This window comes from Mauremys mutica, chromosome 1, assembly GCF_020497125.1.
Source record: "Mauremys mutica isolate MM-2020 ecotype Southern chromosome 1, ASM2049712v1, whole genome shotgun sequence".
Classification (NCBI taxonomy): domain Eukaryota; kingdom Metazoa; phylum Chordata; order Testudines; family Geoemydidae; genus Mauremys; species Mauremys mutica.
In genome coordinates this window covers 155804051-155830959 of record NC_059072.1, presented here as the reverse complement: position 1 = coordinate 155830959, position 26909 = coordinate 155804051, and the positions used below count along the sequence as shown (strand labels likewise).

Sequence of the window (26909 nt, the reverse complement as noted above, 5' to 3'; positions counted from 1 at the left end):
TCCCCACAGGATCCCTGGCTCATTCACTGCAAAGTATGGACGGTGTTCTGGGAGTGACTGGTGGTTGTGTAGCAAGGGAGAGTTTTGTTTTGTTTTTTAAGGGCGATATACCTATCTCATAGAACTGGAAGGGAGCTTGAAAGGTCATCAAGTCCAGCCCCCGGCCTTCACTAGCAGGACCAAGCACTGATTTTGCCCCAGATCCCTAGGTGGCCCCGTCAAGGATTCGACTCACACCCCTGGGTTTAGCAGGCCAATGCTCAAACCACTGAGCTCTCTCCCCCCCCAATGTCTACACGTCAGCGCCACAGCTGTGGCACCTGCCCGCATCGGTACAGCAACCCCACCGGTCAGAGCTACACCGAGGTACCCCCCCTTCCGCGGCGCGGGGTCGGGGGCGTTGCCGGGACAGCGACGCTGGAGGCGAAGCCCGGAGGGGGTCGCGCCTGGCACGGTGATGCCGGCCCACGGCGGTGGCGGGAGGGGGAATCGGGCTCGCCCGCCGTGGCACAGACCCAGACCCAGACCCGCCCCATGTGTCCGCGCCGCCGCGGGGCTCTGTACAACGGCGGCGGAAAAGCCCAGTCCCCAGCCGGCCGCGCCCCCCGCCCGGCGCCGCGGACCCACCTGGCCCGGCCGGAGAGGCTGGTCTGCACGTGCTGGCGGAAGGCCGGGTACCGGGACGCCAGGTAGGCGAAGTCCGGCGGTTTGTCCCGATAGCGGTTTCTCGCGTGCATGGACTTGTTCAGCGCCATGGCGGGAGAGGGGGCGGGGCGGGGCGTCACGCGCGCAAAGCGGGCCGCGGCTCCGCAGCCGCTCTCGGAACCGGCCGCGCGCGCGCGCTGCGAGGGGAGCGAGCCTCCCCCCTCCCCCCCGACGGGCCTCTCTAACTGCCCATGCGCCCCCTCCCGCCATGCATTGCGCGCAGCCCATTGGCTGGGAGCCATGAGGCGCGTCTCCGAATCCTCCCCCCGCCCCCGGCTCCTGCTGGGGGCGCGCGGGAGACTCCGGGCAGATGGGCGGGGCGCGCCACTCTAGCTGGGGGAGGGGCGGTCATCGCCCCCCCCCCCCCCCTGCCCCGCGCCCCGTGGAGGGCGGGACCCGCGCGGGGAAGGGAGGAGCCTCCCCGCGGGAGGGGGCGCACGCAGCAGCTGCGGGGGCTTGGGGAGGGAGTAAAATCGCCTCCTCCTGGAGCCCCAATTTCCGGCAGCCGCCGGGGGCAGACTCCCCCCCCCCCCGCTGCGCTCCTTGGTGGAGGCGTCGGTTTAGCTGAACTGTCCGCTCCCGCCCCGCTCCCTCGCCCTCCTGCCTGCCCGGCCCCGCCCGCACGTTCCCCCGCCCGCTCCGGAGCCTGAGCGTCAGGCTCGTCCCAACCCGACCGCAGTGGTTAGAGCCGGGGCTCCCACACCCTGAGAAACCGCCCCCGCTAGGGGAAGCAGGGCGGCAGGAGGGGCATTTTATCCTGTAAAGATGATTTGTAGGATTCTTGCTCTGTTGTTTCCTTTCACACTTGCAAACCACGTGTGTCCGAAATAATGGCAGATTGGGGGGTTTCTCTGCCGTCCCTGGGGAGAGTCCAGATTGTTTTAGCAGCTAGCTGAGCATATTGCGCTTAACCTGAGAGGAGATGGAATCAGCCACGTGTGCGATAATTGGATATTTGTGCTGCTTTGGCATCATCATAAGGGCCATCATGGCTGTTACCACCGCCATCATATGCTGAGACCTGGTGACTTACAATTTTATCACCAGTTATATTTATCTCACACTTACCTTGCATTGCAAAGTCCTCTAGGCAGGGGTTCTCAACCTTTTTCTTGCTGAGGCCCCCCTCAACGTGCTATAAAAACTCCAGGGCCCAGCAGGGGGTGGGGGAACTTGGGGCTCTGGGCCAGGGGAGACCCTTGGGCACAGACATAGTTTTACTTCTATTTACAGGGACCTCACAGGGTCCAGGGATGGAGCACCACCTCCACTTCCTGACTCACTCAGGAGGCAACCCAGCCTGTCTGGGCTGTGGGGGATGCAACCAAAAAATATAACTGAAAGGAGGAACTCAGTTCAAAAAGTTTGAAAACTGCTCAGGGTACAGGGAGGAGGTAGCTAGGGGCTGTGTGTGGGCAGGGGAGTAGTTCCAGATGCAGGCAGGGGGTAGCTAGATACTGTGTGTGGAGGGGGACTCCCAGGATTGCTCCCAGCTTTGGGGGGGCAATGGGGCTCCCAGCTTCAGCCCCACACCTCTTCTGGCTTTGGGGGCTTAAGGGGGTGCTGGCATCAGTTCTGCACCACTCCTGGCTGTGGTAGGGGGTGCGACCTTTAGCCCTGTGCTGCTCCCAGCTTTGGGGCAGGGGGCCACCAGCTTTAGTGTTGAGACTAGGGGCCAGCCATGGGGCTCTGCTGACCCCCTGAAAGGGCTCGCGGACCCTGGTTGAGAACCACTGCTCTAGGGACATGGCTGTTGATTTTTCATGGAAGGCACTGAGATACAGTGATGGTCACCACTATAAACTCTAAGAGAGAACCCATTGGTGAGGTGAGCATCTGTCCACCTTAGATTGTAAGCTTTTTGGGGCAAGGACCACTTTTTGTGGTGCTAGACACTACCACCACTAAACCTTGTTCCTGATCCTGGGGTGAGGGAAGTAGATAGTATCAACTATGTGCTGAGTAACCCCTGAGATATAACTGACAGAAAGATAATGGAGCAAATAGTTAAATTTATGAACAGAGTGAATTTAAACATGGGGTTAAATACAAAACAATTAAAAATAATTAAGAGACAGAAGAAACACATATTATTGCATACTCTTCCTTCTCTTTTGTCAAGCACAATGGCCTTATTTTTTATTTGTATTCCAGTAACACCTAGAGGCCAACCAGGCCAGGGCCCTATTGTGCTAAAGTGCTGAAAGCAGAGATGGCAAGTGACAGTGTCTGTCCCAAAAAGTTTATAAATCTAAAGAGATAAGACACAACAAGTGGATGACACAAGTGGGCAAGGGTAGAATGAAATAAAACAAACAAAAGGATATGCACAGTTCTTAGCCAATGAAAAGCAGTGATCACAATTTGCCACTGGTCTAGCCATTATCTGATTGTACTTTCCTGGAAACATTACAGAAGAGCTGAGTTCTGAAGAGATGAATTCTTATGGATTCTGACTGAGCACATTTCCCACAGAAGTGCTTATCAGAGTAGAGAACTGAGTTTTGCGGGCTGGTATCACCGGTAAAGGTAAGACAGACATGAACCTTACTGTAAAATATAAGGTCGGGTAGGTAGGGCAGAGTTAGATTGTGAAGGGCTTTGAGAGTACAGACAAGAAGTTTGAGTCTGATACAGTGGAATAAGGGAAGCACTCAAAATTAGGAAATGCCAGTGTAACTGTTGCTTTGTCCCCAGCATATGTATATTTTGATTAAGTCCATTATTCCTTTAAGGTGGGGTGGGAAAACTTTTTGGCCTGAGAGCCACATCTGGGTATGGAAATTGTATGGCAGGCCATGATTGCTCATGAAATTGGGGGTTGGGGTGTATGGGAGGGGGTGAGGGCTCTGGCTGTGGGGTGCAGGCTCTGGGGTGGGGCCAGAAATGAGGAGTTTAGGGTGCAGGAGGCGGCTCCGGCTGGGGATGTGGGCTCTGGGATGGGGGTGCAGGAGAGTGCTCTGGTCTGCGACCGAGGGGTTTGAAGGGCAGGAGGGGGATCAGGGCTGAGGCATGGGAGGGGGCCAGGAGTGCAGGCTCTGGGCGGCGTTTACCTCAAGCAGCTCCCGGAAGCAGCAGCATGTCCTCTCTCCAGCTCCTGAGCGGAGGCATGGCCAGGCAGCTCTGCGTGCTGACATGTCCGCAGGTGCCACCCCTGCAGTTCCCATTGGCAGTGGTTTCTGACCACTGAGTGCTGCAGGGGTGGCGCTAGGGGCGGAGGCAGCGTACTGAGCCCCCTGGTTACCCCTACGCTTAGGAGCCAGAGGGGGGACATGCCGCTGCTTCCGGGAGACACAGCACATGCAGAGCGGGGCAAGCGCCCGACCCTGCTCCCTGGCAGCAGCTCGAGGGCCAGATTAAAACGTCTGAAGGGCCAGATGTGGCCCCTGAGCCACAGTTTGCCTACCCCTGCTTTAAGGAAATAATATACAATCTTATTACCTTAAATAATTATTCAGACACTTCACTTTAAGTAGACTGGATTAGATAAAACAGTAAAACAAATTTATTAACTACAAAGAGAGCTTTTAAGTGAGCACAAATAATGAGCCATAAAAGTCAGAAATGGTTACAAGAAAAATAAAGATAAAATGCCTATTAATATCTACTTGAGAAACCAACTTAGTTGCAAAGCAAACTTTCTGCCACATGTTCCAGCAGATTATTGACCAAATTTTCAGGTCAGAACCCTGCCCCCAGAGTCCAATAGCTGTTTTATCTGCTCAGGTGCAGAGGATGAGGTGGACAGGAGGAGAGAGAGGGTGCCTGAGGGTGTTTCTCCCTTCTTTTTGTAGTTTCAGTCCCCCTCTTGAAAAACATTTCCAGCTGAGACCCAGGAGACAAAGAGTCTATGTGGAAGGATATTCCCTAATGTTTTTTTTCACTTGTTTGAACTTCCTTTGTTTTCCCTCCTGCTCAATGACTCTGTTTACTGCTTAAATACAAATTAAGGCAGGCACACATTCATTTGTTTAGGATAGACCTGTTTGCTGACTTCTACTTGGGCAGGGCCGTGGTGTTTGGAACAGGTATTAATGTCATACAGAAAAATCTTATAACTTCACATACGATGTTATCACACATATTTTATCAGAATGATACTGACCAGCAAATTATGAGTTTTCAAATGATAACTTACAAGGCATACCTTGTACAAAGATTATTACAGTAGTGTGTAGGGTGTGAATACAGGGGTGTGTTCTGTCACACCCTCTTTCTCAGAGCCTAGCTACTACTTGGACTTTTTGAGATACAGAAGAACCTGGCAATGATTAGGAGAAGATGGTGCTTTTTCTGCCTCAGCCTAAAGGGGGGTTGGTATCAATTTACATTCACATGCCCCCTACTGTAGCTGCTCTAAAAAGGTTTTGTGACTGCTGTAATGCTTCTTAAGGCACCCAAAACTGTGAGTCACCTTGTCACCACCTGCCTCCAGCATGAGGGGGCCTTGCTTGTGCTGGCCGGGTATTGGTTCCCTAACACAATTAGCCTGTCAGCAACTCAAGCACTATCCTCTGAGCTACACCAGCTCTGTCTTTGCCTTGTAGGTTGACAACAGATGCCCCCCAGACCATGAGCCCATTCAGAGTCTCCTCCTATATTATTCATTCGCTGATCACCGGATATCCACAGAAATCTCTCATCCTCTGTTTCCAAAGGAACAATGTACCCCAGTTTCACCTTACACCCTTGCTCCTGTGTTATGCATGGCACTTGAGTTCAGTTATAAAAAAAAGAAAAAAGAAAGAATAGAGATTAAATTAAAAAGCAGTGTAAGAGATGGGAACATATGGTTATATATAAAACAACATCATAACATGCCTTCTAAATCTTAAATTTAACTAACAAGTTATCTTCCTATCTTAAGAAGTTTATCCCACCAAAACTTGCATCCGATCTTGCATCCGATGAAGTGGGTATTCACCCACGAAAGCTCATGCTGCAAAACGTCTGTTAGTCTATAAGGTGCCACAGGATTCTTTGCTGCTTTTACAAACACGGCTACCCCTCTGATACTTGATCCCACCAAAAGTTATCTTCAGTGTTTCCAACCAAGCCTGGTTGAAAAGACCTCTTCTCATAAGATTAAGTTTGCTGGCAGCTTGTCCTCACAGATTGAAGAGATCCCTAAGGGTTCATCTGCATGCCAGATATAGTTTCAAAAGTTAATTGTCTTACCCCTAAACACGATAACTCCTGCTGCTTTTCCTGTTAATTTCACAATCCTTCATTAGCATTTGGCTAACACACATGAGTGGATGCCCATTGTGAAGCATACAATGCTCATCATGCACATGACTAGCCAGAGAGAGATAAGCATATTTTCCCCCTCTTGCAGTTACTAAGGAGAATGGGAGACAGTCCAGCAAGGGATCCATTCTCCCAGAGAGCCAGGAGCTGTTTGTAACCCCCGGAGCAGTTCAGCCAGTCACAGAACAGCATCATGGCCAAGTGTGATGCTGGAGAAGGCACCTCTGGTGAGTATGCAAGTCCAATTAATATTTGGAGTTTACATTCTTATACTCTGTTTAATTAAAAAAAAATTATGAGGTACAGTATCTATTTGCTTCCGAGTAGCTGCACCAGGTAGGCAGAGTGTGCTCCATGACAAAGGCTGTTTATGTGCACAGGAATGGCCCGGGAATCCTCCATAGAGATCTACCATATCTCTTTTTCTTCTGTTATCATCAATGGTAGCAGATATTGTAATAAAAAAGAGTAATTAAAGAGAAATTGCTTCTAAAGTTGTCATCTTTCAGTCACTTCTCTGACAGTCAACTGAACCATGTAAAATGGCAAATATGAATCAAAAACAGAGCAGGGATGATGTGAAAAAAAACCTTTTATATTGGCTTGAGCAGGCATGAAATGATGCAACTGTAAGTGTTCAGGACTCTGGAAATACACAGCAGTACAGTTAATTGTATTCAAAAGGATTCTGGAGATACATGGCAGTACAATTATAATTTGTACCATTAATTACTTGTACCTTACTGAGTACATTAAGCAGTGACCAATGTATTTTAAAATCTAAATGTTTAATATGATTACCACTTTAGATTTAATTGTTCATGGAATTGCAATGCATTGACAATTATGCATTGACAAAAATGTTGGGGTCTGTGATTTGGTTCCTCCCTCCCCCTTTTCTGGAATGGTCCATGGCATCAAGAATGCATCAATCATTGGTGTAAGGCAGTGGTTCTCAAACTTTTGTACTGGTGACCCCTTTCACATAGCAAAGCCTCTGAGTGAGACCCCTGCCTTATAAATTAAAAACACTTTTTAATATATTTAACACCATTATAAATGCTGGATGCAAAGCAGGGTTTGGGGTGGAGGCTGACAGCTCGCGACCCCCCATGTAAAAACCTTGTGACTCCCTGAAGGGTCCCAACCCCCCGATTGAGAACCCCTGATGTAAGGCATACCTGTGCTTATATGTATTACATGTACTAAATGTGATAATGACTTTCACTTTGTGAAATAGTCTTAAGAATGCTCTATGGTACTTTTTAAGTGTTCAGAATGTGTGTGTGTTTTCTGTTACTTTAACATAGTAAGAAATTGTCTTGATGACAAAAATATATGTGGGTTTTTTACTGCTTTTAGGGCTTTTGGTTTACTTTGTGTACTTACCTTAACATCATTTGATTTTAACGAATTAAGTGCATGCTTGGTGTAAAAGGGTTTTATAAAATTCAAAGATCATAACAGCAGTTGCTTTAAACAATCCTGAAATTTTTCTTTCCCTTATAAATTTTCTTTCCCTGTCTTTGAATATCTAGTGACCCTATAGCAGTTAATTGTTGTTATATAGTTGTATGTTTACAAGTAAAGGTTAGGTTGTGAAAAGGATAAAAATGCTTTGTGCTGAGCCTACTAAGACACTTACGTCGACCTAACTTAAGTGTCTACACTAAAATGCAGCTCCGACCGATGTAATTCACCCACTACCCTGACTTAGGCTATGGCTACACTTGCACTTCAAAGCGCTGCCACGGCAGCGCTTTGAAGCGCTAAGTGTAGTCAAAGCGCCAGCGCTGGGAGAGAGCTCTCCCAGTGCTGTCCATACTCCACCTCCCTGTGGGGAATAACGTACAGCGCTGGGAGCCGCGCTCCCAGCGCTGGCGCTTTGACCACACTGGCGCTTTGCAGCGCTGCAATTTGCAGCGCTGGAGAGGGTGTGTTTTCACACCCTGCTGCAGTGCTGCAAATTTGCAAGTGTAGCCATGGCCTTAATAACTCCACCTCCGTGAGAGGCATAGTGCTTAGGTCAATTTAGTTAGATCGATGCAATGTCAGTGTATATCCAGGGCTGGTGCAAGGAAGTTTCGCGTCCTAGGCAAAACTTCCACCTTGCGCCACACCCACCCCCAGCTAACCCCGCCCCCCCGCGGCAGCTAACCCCCCCCCCCCCCCGCAGCAGCTACCTCCCTCTGCAGCTAACCCCACCCGGGGAGCCCCCCTCCACGGCAGCTAACCCCACCTGGGGAGCCCCCCCGCAGCACCTAACCCCGCCTGGGGAGACCCCCCTGCCCCGCGGAAGCTAACCCTGCCTGGGGAGCCCGCCGCAGCTCACCTCGGCTCCGCCTCCTCCGCTGAGCATGCCAGCATCGCTTCAATTCTCCTCCCCTCCCAGGCTTGCGGCACCGAGTGGAGGAGACTTAGGGTACATCTACACTACGGGACTATTCCGAATTTGCATAAACCGGTTTTGTAAAACAGATTTTATAAAATCGAGTGCGCGCGGCCACACTAAACACATTAAATCGGTGGTGTGCGTCCACGGTTCGAGGTTAGTGTCGATTTCTGGAGCGTTGCACTGTGGGTAGCTATTCCGTAGCTATCCCATAGTTCCCGCAGCCTCCTCCTCCCCTTGGAACTTCCGGGTTGAAATCCCAGTGCCTGATGGGGCAAAAATCATTGTCGCGGGTGGTTCTGGGTAAATGTCGTCAGTCACTCCTTCCTCTGGGAAAGCAACGGCAGACAAGCATTTCGCGGCTTTTTTCCCTGGATTGCCCTGGCAGATGCCATAGCATGGCAATCATTGAGCCTGTTTTGCCTTTTGTGACTGTCACCGTATGTGTAATAGATGCCACTCACAGAGGCGATTCAGCAACGCTACACAGAAGCATGCTTTTGCATGATAGCAGAGATGGTTACTAGCCATACTGCACCATCTACCATACCATAAATTGGTAATAAGATGGTCATGGTTACCAGTCCTTTTGCACTGTGCCATTTGCTGCTGTCATAAGTGCCCCTGGCCGATCAGCCAGGGGCGCAAAAGCCAAAATTGGGGATGACTCCCTGAGTCAATCCCTCCTTTTTGGTATCTAAAAATAGAATCAGTCCTGCCTAGAATATGGGCAAGTGTACTAGAGAACCACTGTATCATAGAGCCAGAGAGCACAGCTGCTCTGTGTCAGATCCCACAGAAATGATGAGCTGTATTCTATTCACAGGGGGTGCTCCTGCAACAACCCCACCTGTTGATTCCGTTCTTCCCCCAGCCTTCCTGGGCTACCATAGCATTGCACCCCCACTTGTGTGATGAATTAATAAAGAATGCAGGAATAAGACACAGTGACTTGTTAGTGAGAAATGAGTGGAAGGCAGCTTCCAGCTGCTATGATAGTCCAGACAGGACAGTAAGGAGTGTGGAGAAGAGGAGCCCAGCATCCCTCTGCTAGTCCAGGGGCAATTGAATCTTTTCTTTACACATGAAGGGTGGGGGCTGATGGAGCTCAGCCCCCTGTTGCTATTATGAGGATGGTTACCAGCCATACTGCACCATCTACAAGGAAAAATTAGGGCCAGGCGCCCTTGATTGACCTCACTGATGCTAGTCGGCATGGTTACCAGCCCTTTTGCACTGCCCCATGTGCCAATAGACTGATGACGAGGACGGGTATCAGTCGTATTGCACCATCAGCCACCCATGGCGGGGGGGGGGGAGTGAGGATGTTAGCGATGACGGCTGCAGCATCGCGTCTATCTGCAGCATTCAGTAAAGATAGGGTGACATGTAAAAGAGTCAAGAGAGGATTGTTTTCCCTTTCACTTCTGGGGGTGGGTGGGGGGGTGCGTAAATTGCCGAGCTATGCCCTGACCCACCGCGGACACGGTGTTTGACCCTAGAAGCATTTGGAGCTCAGCCAAGAATGCAAATGCTTTTCGGAGACTGCAGGAACTGTGGGATAGCTTGAGTCCTCCAGTCCATGAGCATCCATTTGATTCTTTGGCTTTCCGTTACGCTTGTCACGCAGCAGTGCGCTGAGCCTCTGCTATGGCGTCTGTCTGGAGATTTTAAAAAAATGATTTTGAATTTCGTCTTCTGTAACGGAGCGCTGATAGAACAGATTTGCCTGCCCTTACAGCGATCACATCCGCATGGTCCATGCGGGAGCTCTTTCTTTATTTTGATTTTTAACTGCATCGCCACACGTGCTGATCGGAGCTCCATGCTGGGCAAACAGGAAATATTCAAAAGTTCGCGGGGCTTTTCCTGTCTACCTGGCCACTGCATCCGAGTTCAGATTGCTGTCCAGAGCGGTCAGTGGTGCACTGTGGGATACCGCCCGGAGGCCAATACCGTCGATCAGCGGCCACACTAACCCTAATCCGATATGGTAATACCGATACTAGCGCTACTCCTCTCGTTAGGGAGGAGTACAGAAACCGGTTTAAAGAGCCATTAAAATCTATATAAGGTGCCTCCTAGTGTGGATGGTTGTGGCGTTAAATCGGTTTTACGCTCCTAAAACCGATTTAAACGCCTAGTGTAGACCAGGCTTTAGAGCAGGGGCTGTGTGCTCAGCGGAGGAGGCAGAGTGGAGGTGATCTGGGGCGGGGAGCAGTTCCCCTATGCACCCCCCGTTACTGCAAGTCTTTGCCCCCCCCAAGCTCACCTCCGCTTCACCTCCTTGCCTGAGCAGGCTTTTAGGCGCCCTCAACCACTAGGCACCCTAGGCATCCGCCTAGTTTGCCTAAGTGGTTGCACCGGCCCTGTGTATATCAGTGATATACAGACAGAGGCTCGCAAGCCACGAGTGACTCTTTAATGTGTATCCTGTGGCTCTTTGCAGCACATGATATTAAAACACTATGTGATTTAATTATTAACCAATCAGAATCTTTTACTGTTATTAACCAATTGTAGTTGATAAAATAATAATACGTGGTCAGTCATTTTACTGTGAGAACTATATATATACTGTTTAAATATGAATATATAGTACTATAGTAAATGAAACAATGAATTCACGCTACTTCTTCTGGGTAATGTTGATTTATCGCTAATTTGGTTCCTGAACTACTGAGGTCTGAGTATCACTGGTGAAGACACTGTGTTGCTTACACTGACTGTTGCTACTTTTCAGAAGCTATCCTACAATGCCCCACACTGACAGTTAAATTGGTGCAAGCACTCCTGGTGAGGACACAAGAAGTGTAGTGTGGACATGTAAAACCGATTCAATTGCAGCAATGCCTGTACATCGAAGTAACTTAGGTAAACTTAATTTAGTAGTGTAGACTTCGCCTAAGTTAAGTCATTTGATTAAAAGAACTGGCCCCAACTGAGAAGAGCGAGCAGGGCTAGCAAATAGAACATTGGACCGGGATTTAGGAGATCTGGGTTTTATTGATGCACTGCCTCTGACCTGAGCAATGACAAGCAAGTTATTTCACTTCTATGTCCTGGGTTTCCCCACCTGTAAATAATAATATTGACCTTCTTTGTAAAGCACTTGGAGTTCTACAAAAATGTGCTATATGAGAGCACATTATTTTTATTACAGAGCTTTAAATAGAAAGGGGATCTTAACATTACCTATAGAGGAGCTGCCTTTTCACTATAATTATTCCCTGTGCTTAATCAAAGAAATTCTACTATTTTTTTCATATTAACTGTCTATTGTTTGCAAGTTCACTTAAAATTTGCCGGCACCTCATTAACAAACTAATCTTTCAAATGTCTTGAGGCCTCCAATCATGGTCACATTCACTCTTTTCCCCACTCGCAACCAGCCAGCTCTTCTCCAACTTCCCCAAGTCTTTGGGACAATTGAATTCTATGTACAAAAGAGGAGATTCTTGATTCCACAAATCCAATGTTCCATCTCTGGATATGGCCCATGCTGGTTGCTTCTGGGGTCCCCCTGCTCCTGTCTCTCTCTTCCAGTGGTATGCAGGAGAGGACTAAATGGACAAATGCAGACTGGAAGCAGGGTTACAAACTGGGCTTTTATTTCAGAGCATTTAGTGTATTTACAAGAGTTTAAAAAACAGTCCTCCTGGCCCTCTGCAAGAGACAGAGAACGCACGCTCAAAAGGTGTGAGGATAATTTGAGCCCTTAGCTACTCCACACCTCACAAAGGCTAACACTTGGAAGAATGTAACAGTGAGCGCTCATGGGATGGAGACTGGGAAGTAGTGTGAAATTATTCAGAAGTCCCTAACAAAATATATGCCAACATATTTGCAGCTAAATCAGATTAAGCAAATCATCCAAAGGCAGATACACATATGAGGCCACAGTCACGCATGCCTGGCTTGCCTGAGTGTAAGCAGAGATGTGCAGATGCACTCATGCTACCAAATGTGCATGCACTTTTCCATTCTCAACCAGTCATTCATGTATGCACACAGGCAAACACATTCAAAGCCACACTCACTCCCATCCATGCACACATGCACAGTGACACATATACATGTACTTTGTTAATGCTCTTTTACATGTGTTTTAGGTTCAGAAAAGAGCTATAGAAATAGCACCAATCTCACCTGACTTATCAGCACCTGAGAAACCCCATTACTCCCCTCGAGCAATAGAGGAACAGGAAGCTAACTTCTCCCTCTTTCTTGTGGTGGCACCATCCAACCCCTGAACCCCCATGACCGGACCCCAGTCGACGTTCCCTTTCCAGGGCTGGGAGGTTGGGTTCTGTGTTATATGCTGGCCTCCAAGTTTTGGTCACAGAATCAATCTGTTTTGTCCTTTCAGAGGTGCTCCCCCGTGGCAGCTGCTGTAGGACTTTCTCTTGGTTTGAAGGCATAAGTGACTTTGTGGTTTACTAAAAAGTGATCATTAACCTTCTACCAGCATCACCTGCTGCCAACCCCAACAAACATACCAGAGGGTGTGGGGAAAAGAGGTGGAGACGCACAAGAAAGACAGAATGGGTTAGAATCCTCTCTGAAGAGGCAGGACAGGGTTAGAGAAGGGACCACTAAAGCAGAAGAGGTTAGAGTTGCCTGTGCAGGAGGTAAGAATGGGGGTTAGGGCTGCCCAGCCAGCGCCTCCTGGATAGCCTCGCTGCAACCACTCAGCTCCATCTGGTTGAGGACGTAGCTGATGCGCTCCACTGTGGCACCCTGGCCCATCTGCAGCCTCCACTGTCTCAGCATCTCGTATTGGGCATCCCGCACGCGCCGCTGCTCCAGTTCGATTCGCTCAATCTCATAGTCACTCAGCCCCAGGCGTCGCACAAACTCCTTCCACCGAGACAGCAGGACATGGTCCGCCACAGTATAGAGAACAACAGGGTCTGGTGAAACAAGCAAGGGGACATCAGCAGCAGGGTCTGAGGAAGTGGAGGGGGGATGCAAATGGCACCAGTGTAGTCTGAGGTGAGAAACATGATGGTGCCATGTTGGGAAGCACCTCCCCCAGATCAGGTCTTGCACCCCTCTGAGCAATCACACAGACACATGTCACATCTGGGTCTGAGCCTATCTACAAATGATTATGGGGGGTCCCGCAAGCTTGTTCACAGGGATGGTCTTGTGTAAACATGCACACACATGCCAGGCCATTCTTGTAAAGATGCTTGCACTGTGTCACTGCCATGCATTTACAGAGTAAAGTACAGCAGGCCATAAACTCACCAAAACAAGACTGTCTCACACGAGACTGTCCAAGATTGGACACATGCAACAGGCCACTCTTGGCTGGCCTCAGGCAAACACCAACACACATGAACTCATATGTACTAGATCTGTTTGGGCACAGGGCTGCAACTGATGCACAGAGTTGTCATGCGCATATGCACACAGGTGCACATGCTGCACAGGCACATGCACATCCCACCCCCATGTGCACGCAGAAATCCTGTTTCTCAGGGGGAGCTGTACTCACTGTCTGGGAGTTGAGTCTTTCCAGCAGGTCTGACACAATCTGGTAGCTCCTGTTCAACCATTGACCTTGGCACAGCATTGGCTGTCCACATTTTTTCGATCTGGGGTGGTACTGGAGCAAAGGTGGCAGCTTTCCTCTCGTTCATCACAACCTGTGAGAGACAAGTATTTACTCCGGAATCACCACTGGGGCAGCCCAACACCCACTATATCTGAGGGGAACAGCTGCCACTGCACACTTAACAAGGTAAAGAGAGATGTGGATCAGGGACCCAGGAGTTAAAACTTCCCCATGAGGGAGGAGACACCCCCCCAGACACCTTATTTGTGAGGCTGGAGTCAAATATTTCTTACCCGCACAGCAAGAGGGTTAAACTTTCTCTTGGCATCAGAAAATGGGGGTCTAAGAGGAAACATCTACAGAACTGAGTCATGCCAGGAGCCCAGCTCGGGGCCCCATGCTCTAAGAGATCTCAAATGAGTTCCAGAGGAGGGAGGGGACAGTCCCTCTTTATACAGTCTTGTGGAGACCCCAATACTGCGCTCAGCTCTGAGCCCCTTAATCCCAAAGAGGTAGCGACAAACTGAAGGAGCTCAGAGAAGAGCCACAGAAATGCTCAGGGGGCTGGAGGGATCAAGTTCTGAGAGAAATTCAATGAGCTAAATCTGCCGGGCGTGGCCAGGCCAGGCCAGGCATAAAGGATTGTCTGGGGCGGGAACGGGGGGGACATGAGACCCATCTGCAAATGTCTGAGAAGCATGAATCCTGAGAGAGAGAATGGGGCAAGATGAAGCCTGGGGATAGGAACTATTCCTCACTAGTCAGGGGGTCTGTGAAACTGAGAAGTTGTCTCTTTAGGTATATGGCCCAGAGCCCTAATGCTTGGGACATTCAGAAGTACGAACCCTGAGAACAGGCTTGGGGGAAGAACATTGCCCTGGGCCCCAGGCAGGTGGAATGGGACTGAGGGGAATGATAATCTGAAGGTAGGTTTCTGCACTGAGTACCTTGCTTACTTCAGATACCGTCTCCTTCTTTGGCTGCTGCGTAGAGACTGGAAAAAAAAGGAGAAATTGTTTTCAGTTCCTTCCCTCCAAGATAAACAGAAAAAGCAGCTCAAGCCCACGGGTGCCTCCACAGCTCTGATTTCACTCGAGTGATTGTGGTGAAATGCACAAATCCCAGCAACAAGCTCACAGGAGGGATTCTCGTCACAGGTGTGAGAATAGATGCAAGACTGTAAGAACTGCCAAGATCAGGACAATGAGCTCATCTACTCTGGCATGCACCTCCATCCTTGCACTAGGTCAGACCAATGGGATGCCGAGCCCCATATCTCCCTCCCCAGGCCCCTGAAATCCACCCAGCCGGTATCACCACAGAGACTGTTGTACTCACCACATGAGTAAAAAATAGCAGTTGTCACTCTTTGACGGTATTGCTTGATCACTTTAACTGCAAAGAGTAGCCCAAGGCTAGCTGCAAGCACAACGACAAGGCCAATGAGCAAGATGGTATGACCTAGATGAGGGAGAGAGATCGAGTGAGTAACAGAAGGAAGGGGAGAGGGTGGGAGTAAGGACAGGAGCAAGACTGGAAAGGGAACATGTAAAGATGAGGATGGGAGTGAAAGTGGGGAGAGAGGACGATGGATATGGCAGTAATAGGGCAGGGAGGAAGGTGATGGGGTTGGTAGTGAAAGCAGAAGCAAATGTGGGAGGAATGCCAATACCCTACGAACCCCAGTAGTCATTCTGCACTGAGGGGAAAGTTGATGGCCTCGGCACTGTGGCACAGTCCTTCTTACATTCTTCTTCATTACAGCTGAAAGAGGGAAGCAGAAATCTGAGTGACGTGGGGAGCGAGGGCACCATGTATCAAGTATTCCCAGGGACTGCCCATTTCACAGCTCCTTGCAAATCTGCCTAGTGACAGCACTAGGGGGCAGCCTGAGCCTGGAAGATGAGGTTATTCAATCTGCCTGCAGAAGGTCGGTGTCTAATGGAGTCCACACTCACTGTTGCACAAGTAGGGGGAGCATAGGAACAGGAAACCAACCTGCTGCAAGGGTTGCAGTTATTTTTGTGCAGGAAGTATCCACGGTTACATACACAGATCGTGTCACTGTTCTTTGTACCTGTAGAGAAAAGAGGGAGATGTCAGCCCCAGGGGAGATGACAGGGAAGGAAAATACCTCTAGGGTGGGGAGAGGATGATCACTCTTTGTGGGTGGGGAAATTGTTGTCAGGAAGGTGAATCACTTGATGGCACGGGTATTTGGGAGGAGATGGGGGCAGGTGTGAGACTCCCCGGTAGATGGTGGTTGGGGAAAACTGTTCCAGAGCAGGGAGATCACTCTCAGGCACAGGATAGAGGGGAAAATGCTCCAGTGTAGCAGAAACTGGGTTGAAGGATGGAAATAGAGAGGTGCTCAAGGGAAAACATTCACTACAGAGCAAGCAGGAGGGGAAGGAAAGGGAGAAGTAGCTCCAGAGCAGCAGGCATGGGTGAGGAAGCCAATCAGGGCAGCGGGGGAGGGGGAAATCACTCTGAGGTGTGGTATGTCATGCGTGGGCAATATCTATAAGGAAAAATGCTCTAGTGCAGCTGTGAGGGAAACTGCTCAAGGGGAAGTCACCAGCTGCAGGGCATGGCAGAGAGAGGCAAAACTCACTTGAGGAAGGGAGGGAAAATGGCTCCAGAACTCATAGGGGGGATGGGGAGAGCACTAGGGGGAGGAAGGAGGGAAATAGCTCTAAGTCAGAGGAGAGGGAAGGAAATTGCTCAAGGGCAGGGGGAGGAGGGAAGTCACTCTAGGGCAAGCGTGAGTGTGTGCAAGTGTGAGAGAGAGAGAGAAGCTGGAATGGGAAGGGGCAGGGCAGAGGAGGGGACTCGCCTAAGGGGCAGGGAAATTCATACCAGGGAAGGTGTGAGATGTGGAAGGGGGAAATTGCCAAGGAGAGGGAGACTTGCTTCAGAACAATTGGGGAGGGAGCTGTACTGTGGGAAGAGAAAGAAAACAGACTACAGGAGAAAGGGGATGGAGGAGGAAGTGAGTCTAGGTCAGGAGGGAGGTGGTGCAGAACTAAGGCCTGGTCTACACTAGAAAATTAGATCGGTTTAACTATGTTGGTCAGGGATGTAAAAAATCCACACCCCTGAGTGGCATAGTTAAGCTGACTTAAGTCTCTGTGTAGACAGTGCTAGGACAATGGAAGAATTCTTCAATCAATCTAGCTACCATCTCTCAGGGAGGTGGATTATCTATGACAATGGGAGGCATTCTCCCATTAGCATAGGTAGCGTCTACATTGACTCGCTACAGTGGTGCAACTGTAGCATTTCAAGTGTAGACAGACCCTCGGTCTCTCCATAAGGAGAGGGTATGGAAAAAATGACTCTCAAGTCAGGGAGAGGCTGGAGGAGAGAACTTCCCCATGCAAGGGAGAGGGAAATCAATCAAGGGCAGGAGGAGCAGAGGAGAAAATGATTCTACAACAGTGTGGGAGTGCATCACTCCAGGACATAGGAGGTGTAAAACTGCTCAAGAGTGTGTGAGAGAGTAGGATCCTTCCAGGGCTTGTTGAGGGGAGTGGGAAGACACTGCTCCAGAGCAGCGGGGGAGAGGTGTCCACACCAGAGCAGAAGGAAAAATTTACTCAGGACAGAGAGGACGGGCTCCAGCACAGGCAGGTGGGAGGAATTAATATGAAGCAGGAAATTTCTCCTGGGTATACGGGGAGGGATTCACTCTGTGGTACAGGACAGAGATATAATCTGTGATGGGGGAGCAAAGATTGCATGGGGGCAAGGAGGAGTAGCGAAGACTGTAGAAGGTGAAATCATTCCTGGACTCAGGGAAATACAGTAGGAGGGAAGGAACAAGAAATTGCTCCAGGAGAGAAATCACACCAAGGCAAGGGATATGGCTCCCCCAAGGTGAGTGGGTGGGAGGAAGAGGTTGCTATGTCCTGCCCTGGCAGCAGTAGCAGCTGTCTGTGTCACACTCACAGGTTTGCAGGACGGTCCCGTTGTGGCATGGGCTGCAGTTCTTACATTTGAATAAAGTATTGGGTTCACTCTGAAATTGGTTGGTCCGACAGCCACAGACTGTATCCTTCTTTTCAGTGCAGTTAGACAGTGTTATCTGCTGTAATTCTGAGGGGCGACAGAGAGAGAGAGAGAGGATTCCACCCTCTTTCCACCATTGGGTCCTCTTCATGGTGACAGTACAGGCCGGAAACAGACATCATCATCCTCTGTTTTCCCCAACTAAGAGTTGGTAGCAAAGAGCCTGACGATCACTCCCTACAAGCTCATGTCCTCATCAAAACACCACCACTCCACTGCAATTACCAACTCTGTCCCTATCCCTTTCCTCCACTGTTCTTGTCCTCATCCACCCACCTCCACTCTATCCTCATTCCTCACCACCGTATCCCCATGTCCACTCCTGCAGTCCCTGTCCCACCACCACCACCCGCTTCCCCCATCCCCGTCATCCCATGGGTGAGACTCACCTGCACGGCACCGTTGGCAACTAATGCATTTCCTCAAAATGTTATCCGTAGCCGTGAATGTGCCCTTAGGACATCGCATGCAGTTGGTCGCAAGCATGTCTGACTGACAGTCTTCTGCCAAGTAAGTCCCTGAAACAAAATCACCTAACAGGGATCTGACAGGCATAGAGAGACATTCTCCTAGGGCAAATGAGAGCCAGGAACACTGCAGGGGACAGGGGAACCCAGAGCTGAGAGGCTGCTCTAGCTATAGACAAACTAGACAGTTGCCTAGGATGGCAGCTTTCTTGGGGGTGGCCCTCCCATGGCATTGTGGCCTGGCATGCTAAAGGGTGGGGTGATTTTGTAGTGGGAGGGGGCAGGGGTGCACACTGAAGTTTTGCCTAGGCAGCAGATTGTCTTGAGCAGCATCTGGCTGAGAGTGCAGGTAAATTATATGTTTCCTTAGCCCCAGCAGGGGATGCACTCACCAGTGTGAGGGGACAAGGAGAGAGGAGATCCCATGACTAAAAGTACATGTCTCCTTTACCCCAGGATGTGGCATTCTCACCAGGGATAGCTGGGGAACAAGAGATATTTGGACTGAGAGTTCAGGAAACAGGAATGCCTCTCTGGCCTTAGCAGTAAAGACTCACTGGTACACTCTACTGTACCTGCGTGGCATCTCATGCAGCAGTGGGTCCTGTTGGAGTGTAGGTACTCTCCCACCTGACACTTTGGCTCCCTCTTCTTTCTCCCCAGGGGTATCCCATGGATTTGTTGGGTATCTGAGTTTGGGGCTACTCCCAAGCATTCCTCAGCCCACACCCAGGCCAGAGTTAGAATGAGCTGGAAAGGGAAAAGACCACTGTGAGAAAACATTTCCTTGGGTAGAATTCACAGCTGAGCCTAGCACCAGCCTGTCATTGCAATGAGACCAACTGAACTGACCTACTGTTTGAAGAGAGACTGTAATGGATATAAGGTCTATGAACCACGTGGAATTTTAAGGAAGGACTGATATCCGTTCACTTGAGTCATGCGAAAGACAACCTGATTCCTGATTAAATCTTTTTTGTAGCACATTTCACTGTTTAAAAACGAATATGCTCCAGGACTACAAAGACAGAGCAATGTAGCAACTCACTCATCTATAATTATAAGAGTATCTCTCCCCACCTTTATTTTAATGTTTTTGTTTTGTCAGTGTTTGGTTGGGGAAATTGCTTTAACAAAATAATTTATAAAGCTGTGAGCTGAGAATATTTTTGACTGCAGTCTTATTACTATTTCCATCCTTAAAGAAAAATTATATTTTCCTTTCTCATTTAAAAACTTTTTTACTTTGTATGTTACCTCACACAGATTATTGAGAAGTTAAGCACTGGGCTGTGAGAAAAGAAAGAACACCCTATGTGAAAAGTTTTTAATGCACTACATACCTAAAAGCTAACACTTGATATGTTGGTGGCCTATATAGGCATAATGAGTTAAATAACATTTTTCCTTTGTACCTGGGGTGGGCTGACTTCTCAATGAGAAGTGTGCTGTGAGAATGTACTTGTTTTGCTTTGCTTCTGTGAAATTGTTTTGATCTTTGTTTTTATACGTTCTTTGTAATTTTATTTGAGTGCAATGTTTTCCTAACTTGCTCTTGTGAAAGGGATTAGTACCAGCTGCAAAGAAACAGACTTTTTTCTGCTGTGAGAACTCTAGCAAAGTGAAAGCTAAACCAATAAAGATAATAAAGTGTTGTGGTTGTGGGTTTTGGAAAAGATAAGCATACAAAGGTGCCTATTACAGCTGTATGACATCCTATTCCCCTCTCAGAAGTTAAAAGTTTTTAAGAGAAAGTAACACATGTGAAAGCCATTCAAAGCTACAGAAGTGTTAGGAAAATGAAATTCTGGCAAACAGGGAGACCTCCTCTCTCCAAAAATGTCAGAGAGCTATGAATTATAAATAACAGGTAAGAGACTGTCAGCTCTTTCAGTTGCCACAAAACAAAGAGAGATTAAGAATGTATTTAAATGCACATTTATGTGATATATTGAACCAACTTGGCGGTGCTCGATGGCTCAAGTCCAGAGATGTTTGCAAGAGGGACTTGAAAACAGCAAACATCAACACTGCAAGCTGGGAAGATGCAACTAGCAACACGCCATACTGGAGTGATACAGTGCACCAGGGACTTAAAGAGGCTGAAGAGAGGTGGTTGAGAGAGGAAAGTGCAGAAGGCCTCAAGAGCTAGTAGTGCACCAACTTTATCTTCTTGCCCTGTGCCTTATGCCCACATTATCTGTGGCAAGAAGTCACTCAAGAATTGGTCTTTTTAGCCACTCACAATGCTGTAGCATGACACATAGTAACTGAACTGCTTTGGCACTTACATCATCAACTTTCAAGATGGACAGTTACCATTAACCAACTCACATGGAAGCAAGATGGATTCCACAGTTGCAAGGGTAAGCCAGTTAGACACAAAGAACTGATTACAGCAATTGATTATTTCCTGGAAAGAAAGTGGAAGAGCATTCGTGCAGGTGGTCTGATAATTATGAAGCTGATGTTCTAGCCAAAGAGGCAGCTTTCAACAAGATACCATGGGAATTTATAAACATGAACCAATTTTAAATAAAGTACATAGTATAAATATAGGAAAAAGCCCAGGCCAAGCATACAGAACACAAGGTCATGTAAGTTGATTACTCCGATACCACATCTTCAGGCATAACAGACGAAGGGACAGGGATGAATCAGATTTTGTGAAAACAGTTACAAGACAGTCATTTCTAGGTTTTACAAATACATAAAAGGCTAATAAGTTTTATTACTGATCAAGATCTGAGGAATAATAAAGAACTATAAACCAAAGATGAACCAAAACAAATGACTCAGCCTTTTAAAAAGACTTTTACACACACAAAATACCATGATAACTAGTTCCCAAGAACTATTAAAGGCTTTTGTTAATGCATATCCATGATGATTTCTATAGAAGTAGTCATTTAGCAATCCATGACAGCTACCAAGCCCTGAAGTAAGCAGCAAACTGGCAAGACATGCATGAGCTACTTTGAAAGAGGTTGTTAAGCTCCATAAATAGCAATTCACCAGGACAAGGTTCAGACATCCTTTGCAATCCAGAGAAATTGCTTTCTCATGGTCAGATTTACAACTTGACTTTAGTGGACCCATTCCACAGATCAAGATGGGATAAGTATATGCTAACTAACACCTGTTTGTTTACAAAATTGATAGAATTTATTCCCCACATTAAACAATAGTTCAAACCACCAAACCACAGCATGTGTGCTGGTGAATCATGTTTTTAGTCACTGAGGCATACCTCAGGGAACAAGAATCAGAAAGCGGTTCAAGCTGTGTTTCTGAGACCATGGCAGATATATGTAAAATACTGGGGATTAAACCCAAAATTACACATTGCATACTATTTTAGTTATCTAGGCCAGACCCCGCAACTGTACTGCATTTTGCTGTTTCATCAAGGAGCCAGTTCTAGTTCTCTGTTCCACATTTCTGCCTCCTCACGTAGCTGTCTACACCTGTTGCAGTGCCTGTCAGTTGGGATGGGGAGGGAGAGCGCCTATATATGCCCATCCTCTGCATGTGCTGGTGGTGATACAATGCATAGGCCTCACCCACCACAGCTATTGGCTGGTGCAAGGAGGCGTTGAGCGTCCCGTTTCCCCCTCCCCCAATCTTCAGCCTGGCAAAACCCAAAGCCACCACCTCTGCAATTGACACCCTCACAGGCACTCCTGCCTAGCCTGAAAGTACTGTAGATGTCTGCAAGTGAGGGGGATGTGAGCAAGTAAGAGGAACAAGATGAGGAAGAAAACAAGGGAGAAGAAAAAGAGAGAGCAAATGGGGAAGAAAATAAATAGTTGCAGAGGGGAATAGAGGGGCTGTTGGTGATTACAAGTTGGCTACACTATTGGAATTAGAAGATAGTGGCTAAAGTATTGAAATAATCATAGGCTCATCATCAGTTTGCTGAGTTTTCATCTCCTTCAGGAAGAAACGAGTGATTATTTCAGAGGAAAACTAAATTTTACAACATAGATGCTTTATTAAAATGTAAAGACTAGGTAAGCTCACTTCCTCTATTCTGTGTATTTTAATAAGTCATTCATCTGTGTTATACAATAGTTTTTCCCCAGACATATTCATTCCAGTGTTTTAATGTTTGTGTTCTAGAACAAACATTTGTGTAGCATCTACACTAGAATTTATGGTCACATTACAGTGTTAAATAACATGTTAAAACAACTAAAAATTCAAGTGTAAACAAACTCTTATGTGTACAAGTACACCAGCTTTTATGGTATAAATACAGCACTTGATGCTACTGGGGACTTTTGGGAGGAGGGGAAATTCAAGCTTAACTGTGGACCCAGCTCCTTGTGCCCCTCCCTACACTTTTAGATTACATCTATTCCACTGGCTGCAGGCTAGTTTCTTTGTGCTAAATGTTTGTAAAGCAAGAATACAAATATTTAATTGGTGAACGCAAGCTTCAGCATCGCCAACTCTCATGACTATTTCACAAATCTCTTGATGTTTAGTATTTTTCCACCTCCATGAGTCAAGCAATTACATGAGAATCTCAACTTTCTTTTTTAAAAGAGGGAAGTTACTGGCCCTCAGAATTGCAGAGAAAAAGCTTGAAAACGTGACTCATGTGCTCCCTAAAGACTCAAAACCCAAAAATCAAATAAAGAAATCTGACTTGTATTTTTTTTTAAATATTATGATTTTGGGGGGCAGGAGTCATGCTTTAATAAGAACATATCCCTGAGTACTCACCCCACTGCCCAAAACATAGTGTTAGTGGGTGCTGTACTGCACAGAAAACCATGGGTGAGTCAGAAGGGAGCACTCTCTCCTTTGAGTCAGTACTAACTCTCATATATAGGTTTTAGGGGGTAAATGCCACTTAATCCTTCCCTCAACAAGGCAGTGGTTCTCCGGTACTGCTTAGGAGAGGAGAGATTCCTTTCTTTCTGACTAATCCCAGCAACTGAGGAGTTAAAGTCTCCAGGCTGGCTGGTAAGTCTGGAAAGCAACTGCAATTCCTGTAAGTCCAACCTCTTGCTGAGTCAGAGACAGATTAGGGAGGCAGCTCATTAAAAATGAATTGTTTCTGCTATGGCAGGAAGTCAGGAACAGGGAAGAGTGGCAGCTGCCTGGGGCCCTGGGGAGAGAACACCAGAGTGACACAGTAACCCTTAGAGTCACTGAATACTAAAGAGACCTACTCCAGGAATACTCCCCTGGAATATAAAGCCCTGTGGAAACCCCAAAACACAGCTTCACAGGCCCCCATGGAGAACCCAATTCAGGTTCCCTGGAGATTTCTCAAATTGAACTATCCCTCCAAGACTCAGGGTGAATAAAGCCAGACAGGGAGCACTGGAGAGGCAGGGGAAACTGGAGGTGCTGAAGGGCATTGACTACACAAGGTGGAATATCAGAGGGCACTATTTCAGGTTGGGGGGAGGGGCAACTTTACATTTTTTTTTGTAGATAACTTAGAAATTAGCTGATAGGACCGCTGTATCTAATTTCTTTATAAAGAAAGAAAAATATATACAAACACCAATTAAAGCCATATATTAAGTTTAAATGTAAATTTAGAACAATCAGGGAATAGTACAGCTAGATATTCCCAATCCCAAACCTTGAGGTATCAGTTTTGGAACCTTAACACAGATATCAGAAACACAAGTTTGATACTTTGTACACTATCTTTAATAGAGATAAATAAAAATAAATAAAATCTGCTTACTTTCTCTAGCAGACACACTCTGTGTTACTGCTATTATCTACTCTATTTTAGTCAATTGTTTTTCACTCCACTAAAAAGGTATTTACGTAATTAGTAACGTGATTAAGTTTTTTTTCTCTTTTATTAAGAATACAAATGTATTTTTCTAATTATTTTGGCATTTATGTTTACCAATCACAATCATGTACGTGACTTAGTAACATTTGACTCCATCATTACTATCAGACTTGGAACCACATTTATTCTCATATAAATTATAAGTTATTTTACAAATATAATTAAGAATACAATTTGAAAATAAGTGACCTTCATCTGCACAGTGTCTAAAAATGTGTGTTTAGCTTATTTTAAAAACAACTGGCACAGCTAAGGTGAGTACAAGCTAAATTTACATTCTAGAAGGATATTATTTGATTATACCACTTTAAATAATGAATGACAAAGCACAATATGATAATAAAAGTAATAATGATAATTACTCCTGCCAGGACAGGTTAGGCATTTTAGAACTCACTACTCAAAGAATTAAATTTAAGCATAAGAGAGAAATAAAGTTATGAAATGCACAGACCAGTCAAAAAAACTAAAACAGAATAAAATTACAGAGAATATATGTGTATTGCGCATTTCAACAGGAAGTACCAAGTAGTAACAACAATGATAATAATAATACAAGTGTGTGAGGGAGTGTGCACGCGCATTGGGGAGACTGTGTGTTAGTGTCTCTGGGGGGAGACTGTGTGAAAGAGTGGGTGTGTTGGGGGAGTGTGTAAGAGACTGTGCGTGTGTGTGTGTTGGGGAAAATTGTAGGGAGGTGACTGTGTGCATGTACTTGAGCTGTCTCTAAGCCATACACTCAGGAGACTGAACACTCCCACTCCTGAGCCAGAGGCACCAGCACAGACAGGTTTCCTTTCCCCCCATACCAGCTCAGCAGAGACCCACTCAGGCACGGCCACCTCTGGCATTGGTTGAGGTCTCCCAGCACCTTGCCAGCCATGGATCAGTTTCCCAAAGAAGGGGAGACTGCCAGGACCATGGTGGCAGGAACTGGGTGGCTGGAGAGCAGCTGCTGCTGGCCAGGCACCTAGTTCTGGGAGGGGTGATTACAGAGGGCTAAGGAAAATAGCCCCCCGCAACTCCCCCTCCATTGGTAAAATTATAATGTGATATGAAACTTGTGGGGGGGAACCCTGGGAATGGGAGGGACTGGGGGAGACTTAGACACAGGAGATGGGGAACAGGAATTACTGAAGAGAATTAGATACATAGGGACAGGAAACACAAGACGTTCATTATCCAAATTTGTGGAACTGGGGGGTATTGGAAATGTAGATGGTGGGAGGACTGGAGGGACTGTTAGAGCACTGCATTTGCAGGAGGAAGCAGAGATGTTGTAGGATTGTGGACGGGGCTGGGGAACCTCAGGAGAAGCATCTCCTTGATAGTTGAGTTAAGTGTTATTTCCTGTGGTGCGACAGTGAGAGAAAGCAGCCTCAGGTCACTCACCAATCCAAGTGGGATATGGCTAACTTTCAGCCTAGCTTATGTAAGGGAACCCCACCAGAGGAGTGCAAGCTCACGGACTCCCATGACTCATCAGGTGTATGCAGTGTTATTGTAGCCCTGTTGGTCCCAGGATATTAGAGATAAGATGGGTGAGGTAATAGCTTTTAAAGGACCAACTTCTGTTAGTGAAAGAGACAAGCTTTCAAGACAAAGCTCTTCTTCAGGTCTGGGAAAGGTAGAAGAGCTCTGTGTGGCTGGAAAGTTTCTCTCTCACCCACAGAGAAAAATACATTACCTCTACAACCTTCTCTCTCTAGAACTTATCAAGGACAAGAGCACAGTCTTTCTAGGGCAGAAGTCCCCAAACTGTGAGGTGCACCCCTAGGGGGCTGCCGAGGAACATTGGGAGGGGCGCACCTGGTGCCCAGGCCAGCCCCTACAGGGGGAGTGCCACCCAGCTCCACCCCTGGCCCGCCCACAGCTGCTAGCCCCGTGCCCCGCTCACAGCCCTGCACCCTGGGTTCCGGCTGTGGGCCTGCGACAGGGGCCTTGGCTACCAACCTCGGCCCCCTCCCAAGGCTACGCTCCCCAGCTGTGGCCCCAGCCTTGCCCCCTTTACTCCTGTCCACACCCCTCCCTCCAGGAGCCATGGCCCAGCCCCGGGGCGGGGGGGGAGGGCAAAGTAAAAAATGTGGGGACCACAGTTCTAGGGGGTCACACCAGTGGAGGAGAGAGCAGCTCATGAGGGGAGGCAGGTTATCAGTACCAGCCCATTTCTACAGAGGGGGAAAAGGAGACCCCAGAATGGAAGGGACTCACAAAAGGCACATCAGAAAATAAAACTCAGATGGCCTAACTCTCACTCTCCTCCCATTTTAACCCACCAGACCCCACAGCCCTCCCAGACCTGGGGATACAACCCAGAGACTTGACTCCCAGTCTTCCTGCAGTTACCAACCAGACCCACACCACTCCCAGCCCTGTGCTCCCATTAACCCGACTCTCCAGCCTGGTGACTGACTGTTGGGAGTTAGGTGCTCATCCCAAGTGTTACTCACCGTAGCCACCAAGGCAGGGGAAGGCTCCGGATGGGCCATGGTTCTGTCGTCTCCTACGTCCCCATGATAAGACCCCCGTCTACAGAGAAGCCCCCCAAGGCTAACGCGAATCTAGCACCAAGAGACCGAACACAAACTGAAACTAGTAAGTTCTGCAACTTCCTGCCAGCAAAGGGTGAGA

The 26909-nt window shown here is 47.8% G+C and overlaps 2 protein-coding genes and 1 long non-coding RNA gene across 5 annotated transcripts in view; 1 reads left to right on the top strand and 2 right to left on the bottom strand.

The window, feature by feature from the left end:
- The window catches only part of METTL16 (methyltransferase 16, N6-methyladenosine), a 37649-nt gene extending 36818 nt beyond the window's left edge, over positions 1-831 (bottom strand). For 2 of the 3 annotated variants that reach the window (XM_045001057.1, XR_006575839.1), the window contains exon 1: positions 628-831. In XM_045001057.1, coding sequence (XP_044856992.1) covers positions 628-755 — 128 coding nt within the window. In that variant the 5' untranslated portion in view covers positions 756-831. The remainder of the gene's footprint in view (positions 1-627) is intronic. The other variant, XM_045001056.1, reaches the window with a different exon arrangement.
- Positions 832-1432: 601 nt separating this feature from the next.
- LOC123359223 lies at positions 1433-21443 on the top strand. Its single transcript, XR_006575840.1, has 5 exons — positions 1433-2533; positions 3121-3234; positions 6044-6182; positions 15675-15840; positions 19112-21443. It is a non-coding gene; the product is annotated as an uncharacterized LOC123359223 (long non-coding RNA).
- On the bottom strand, positions 11937-26909 carry TNFRSF1A (TNF receptor superfamily member 1A). The gene is made up of 10 exons (XM_045001058.1): positions 26729-26909; positions 19024-19198; positions 18371-18499; positions 17862-18008; positions 15909-15987; positions 15592-15674; positions 15249-15371; positions 14858-14904; positions 13851-14001; positions 11937-13260 (listed from the first exon to the last, which is right to left on the bottom strand). The coding sequence occupies exons 1-10, from the start codon at positions 26765-26767 to the stop codon at positions 12992-12994; spliced, it is 1242 nt and encodes a 413-aa protein (XP_044856993.1). The 5' UTR covers positions 26768-26909; the 3' UTR covers positions 11937-12991.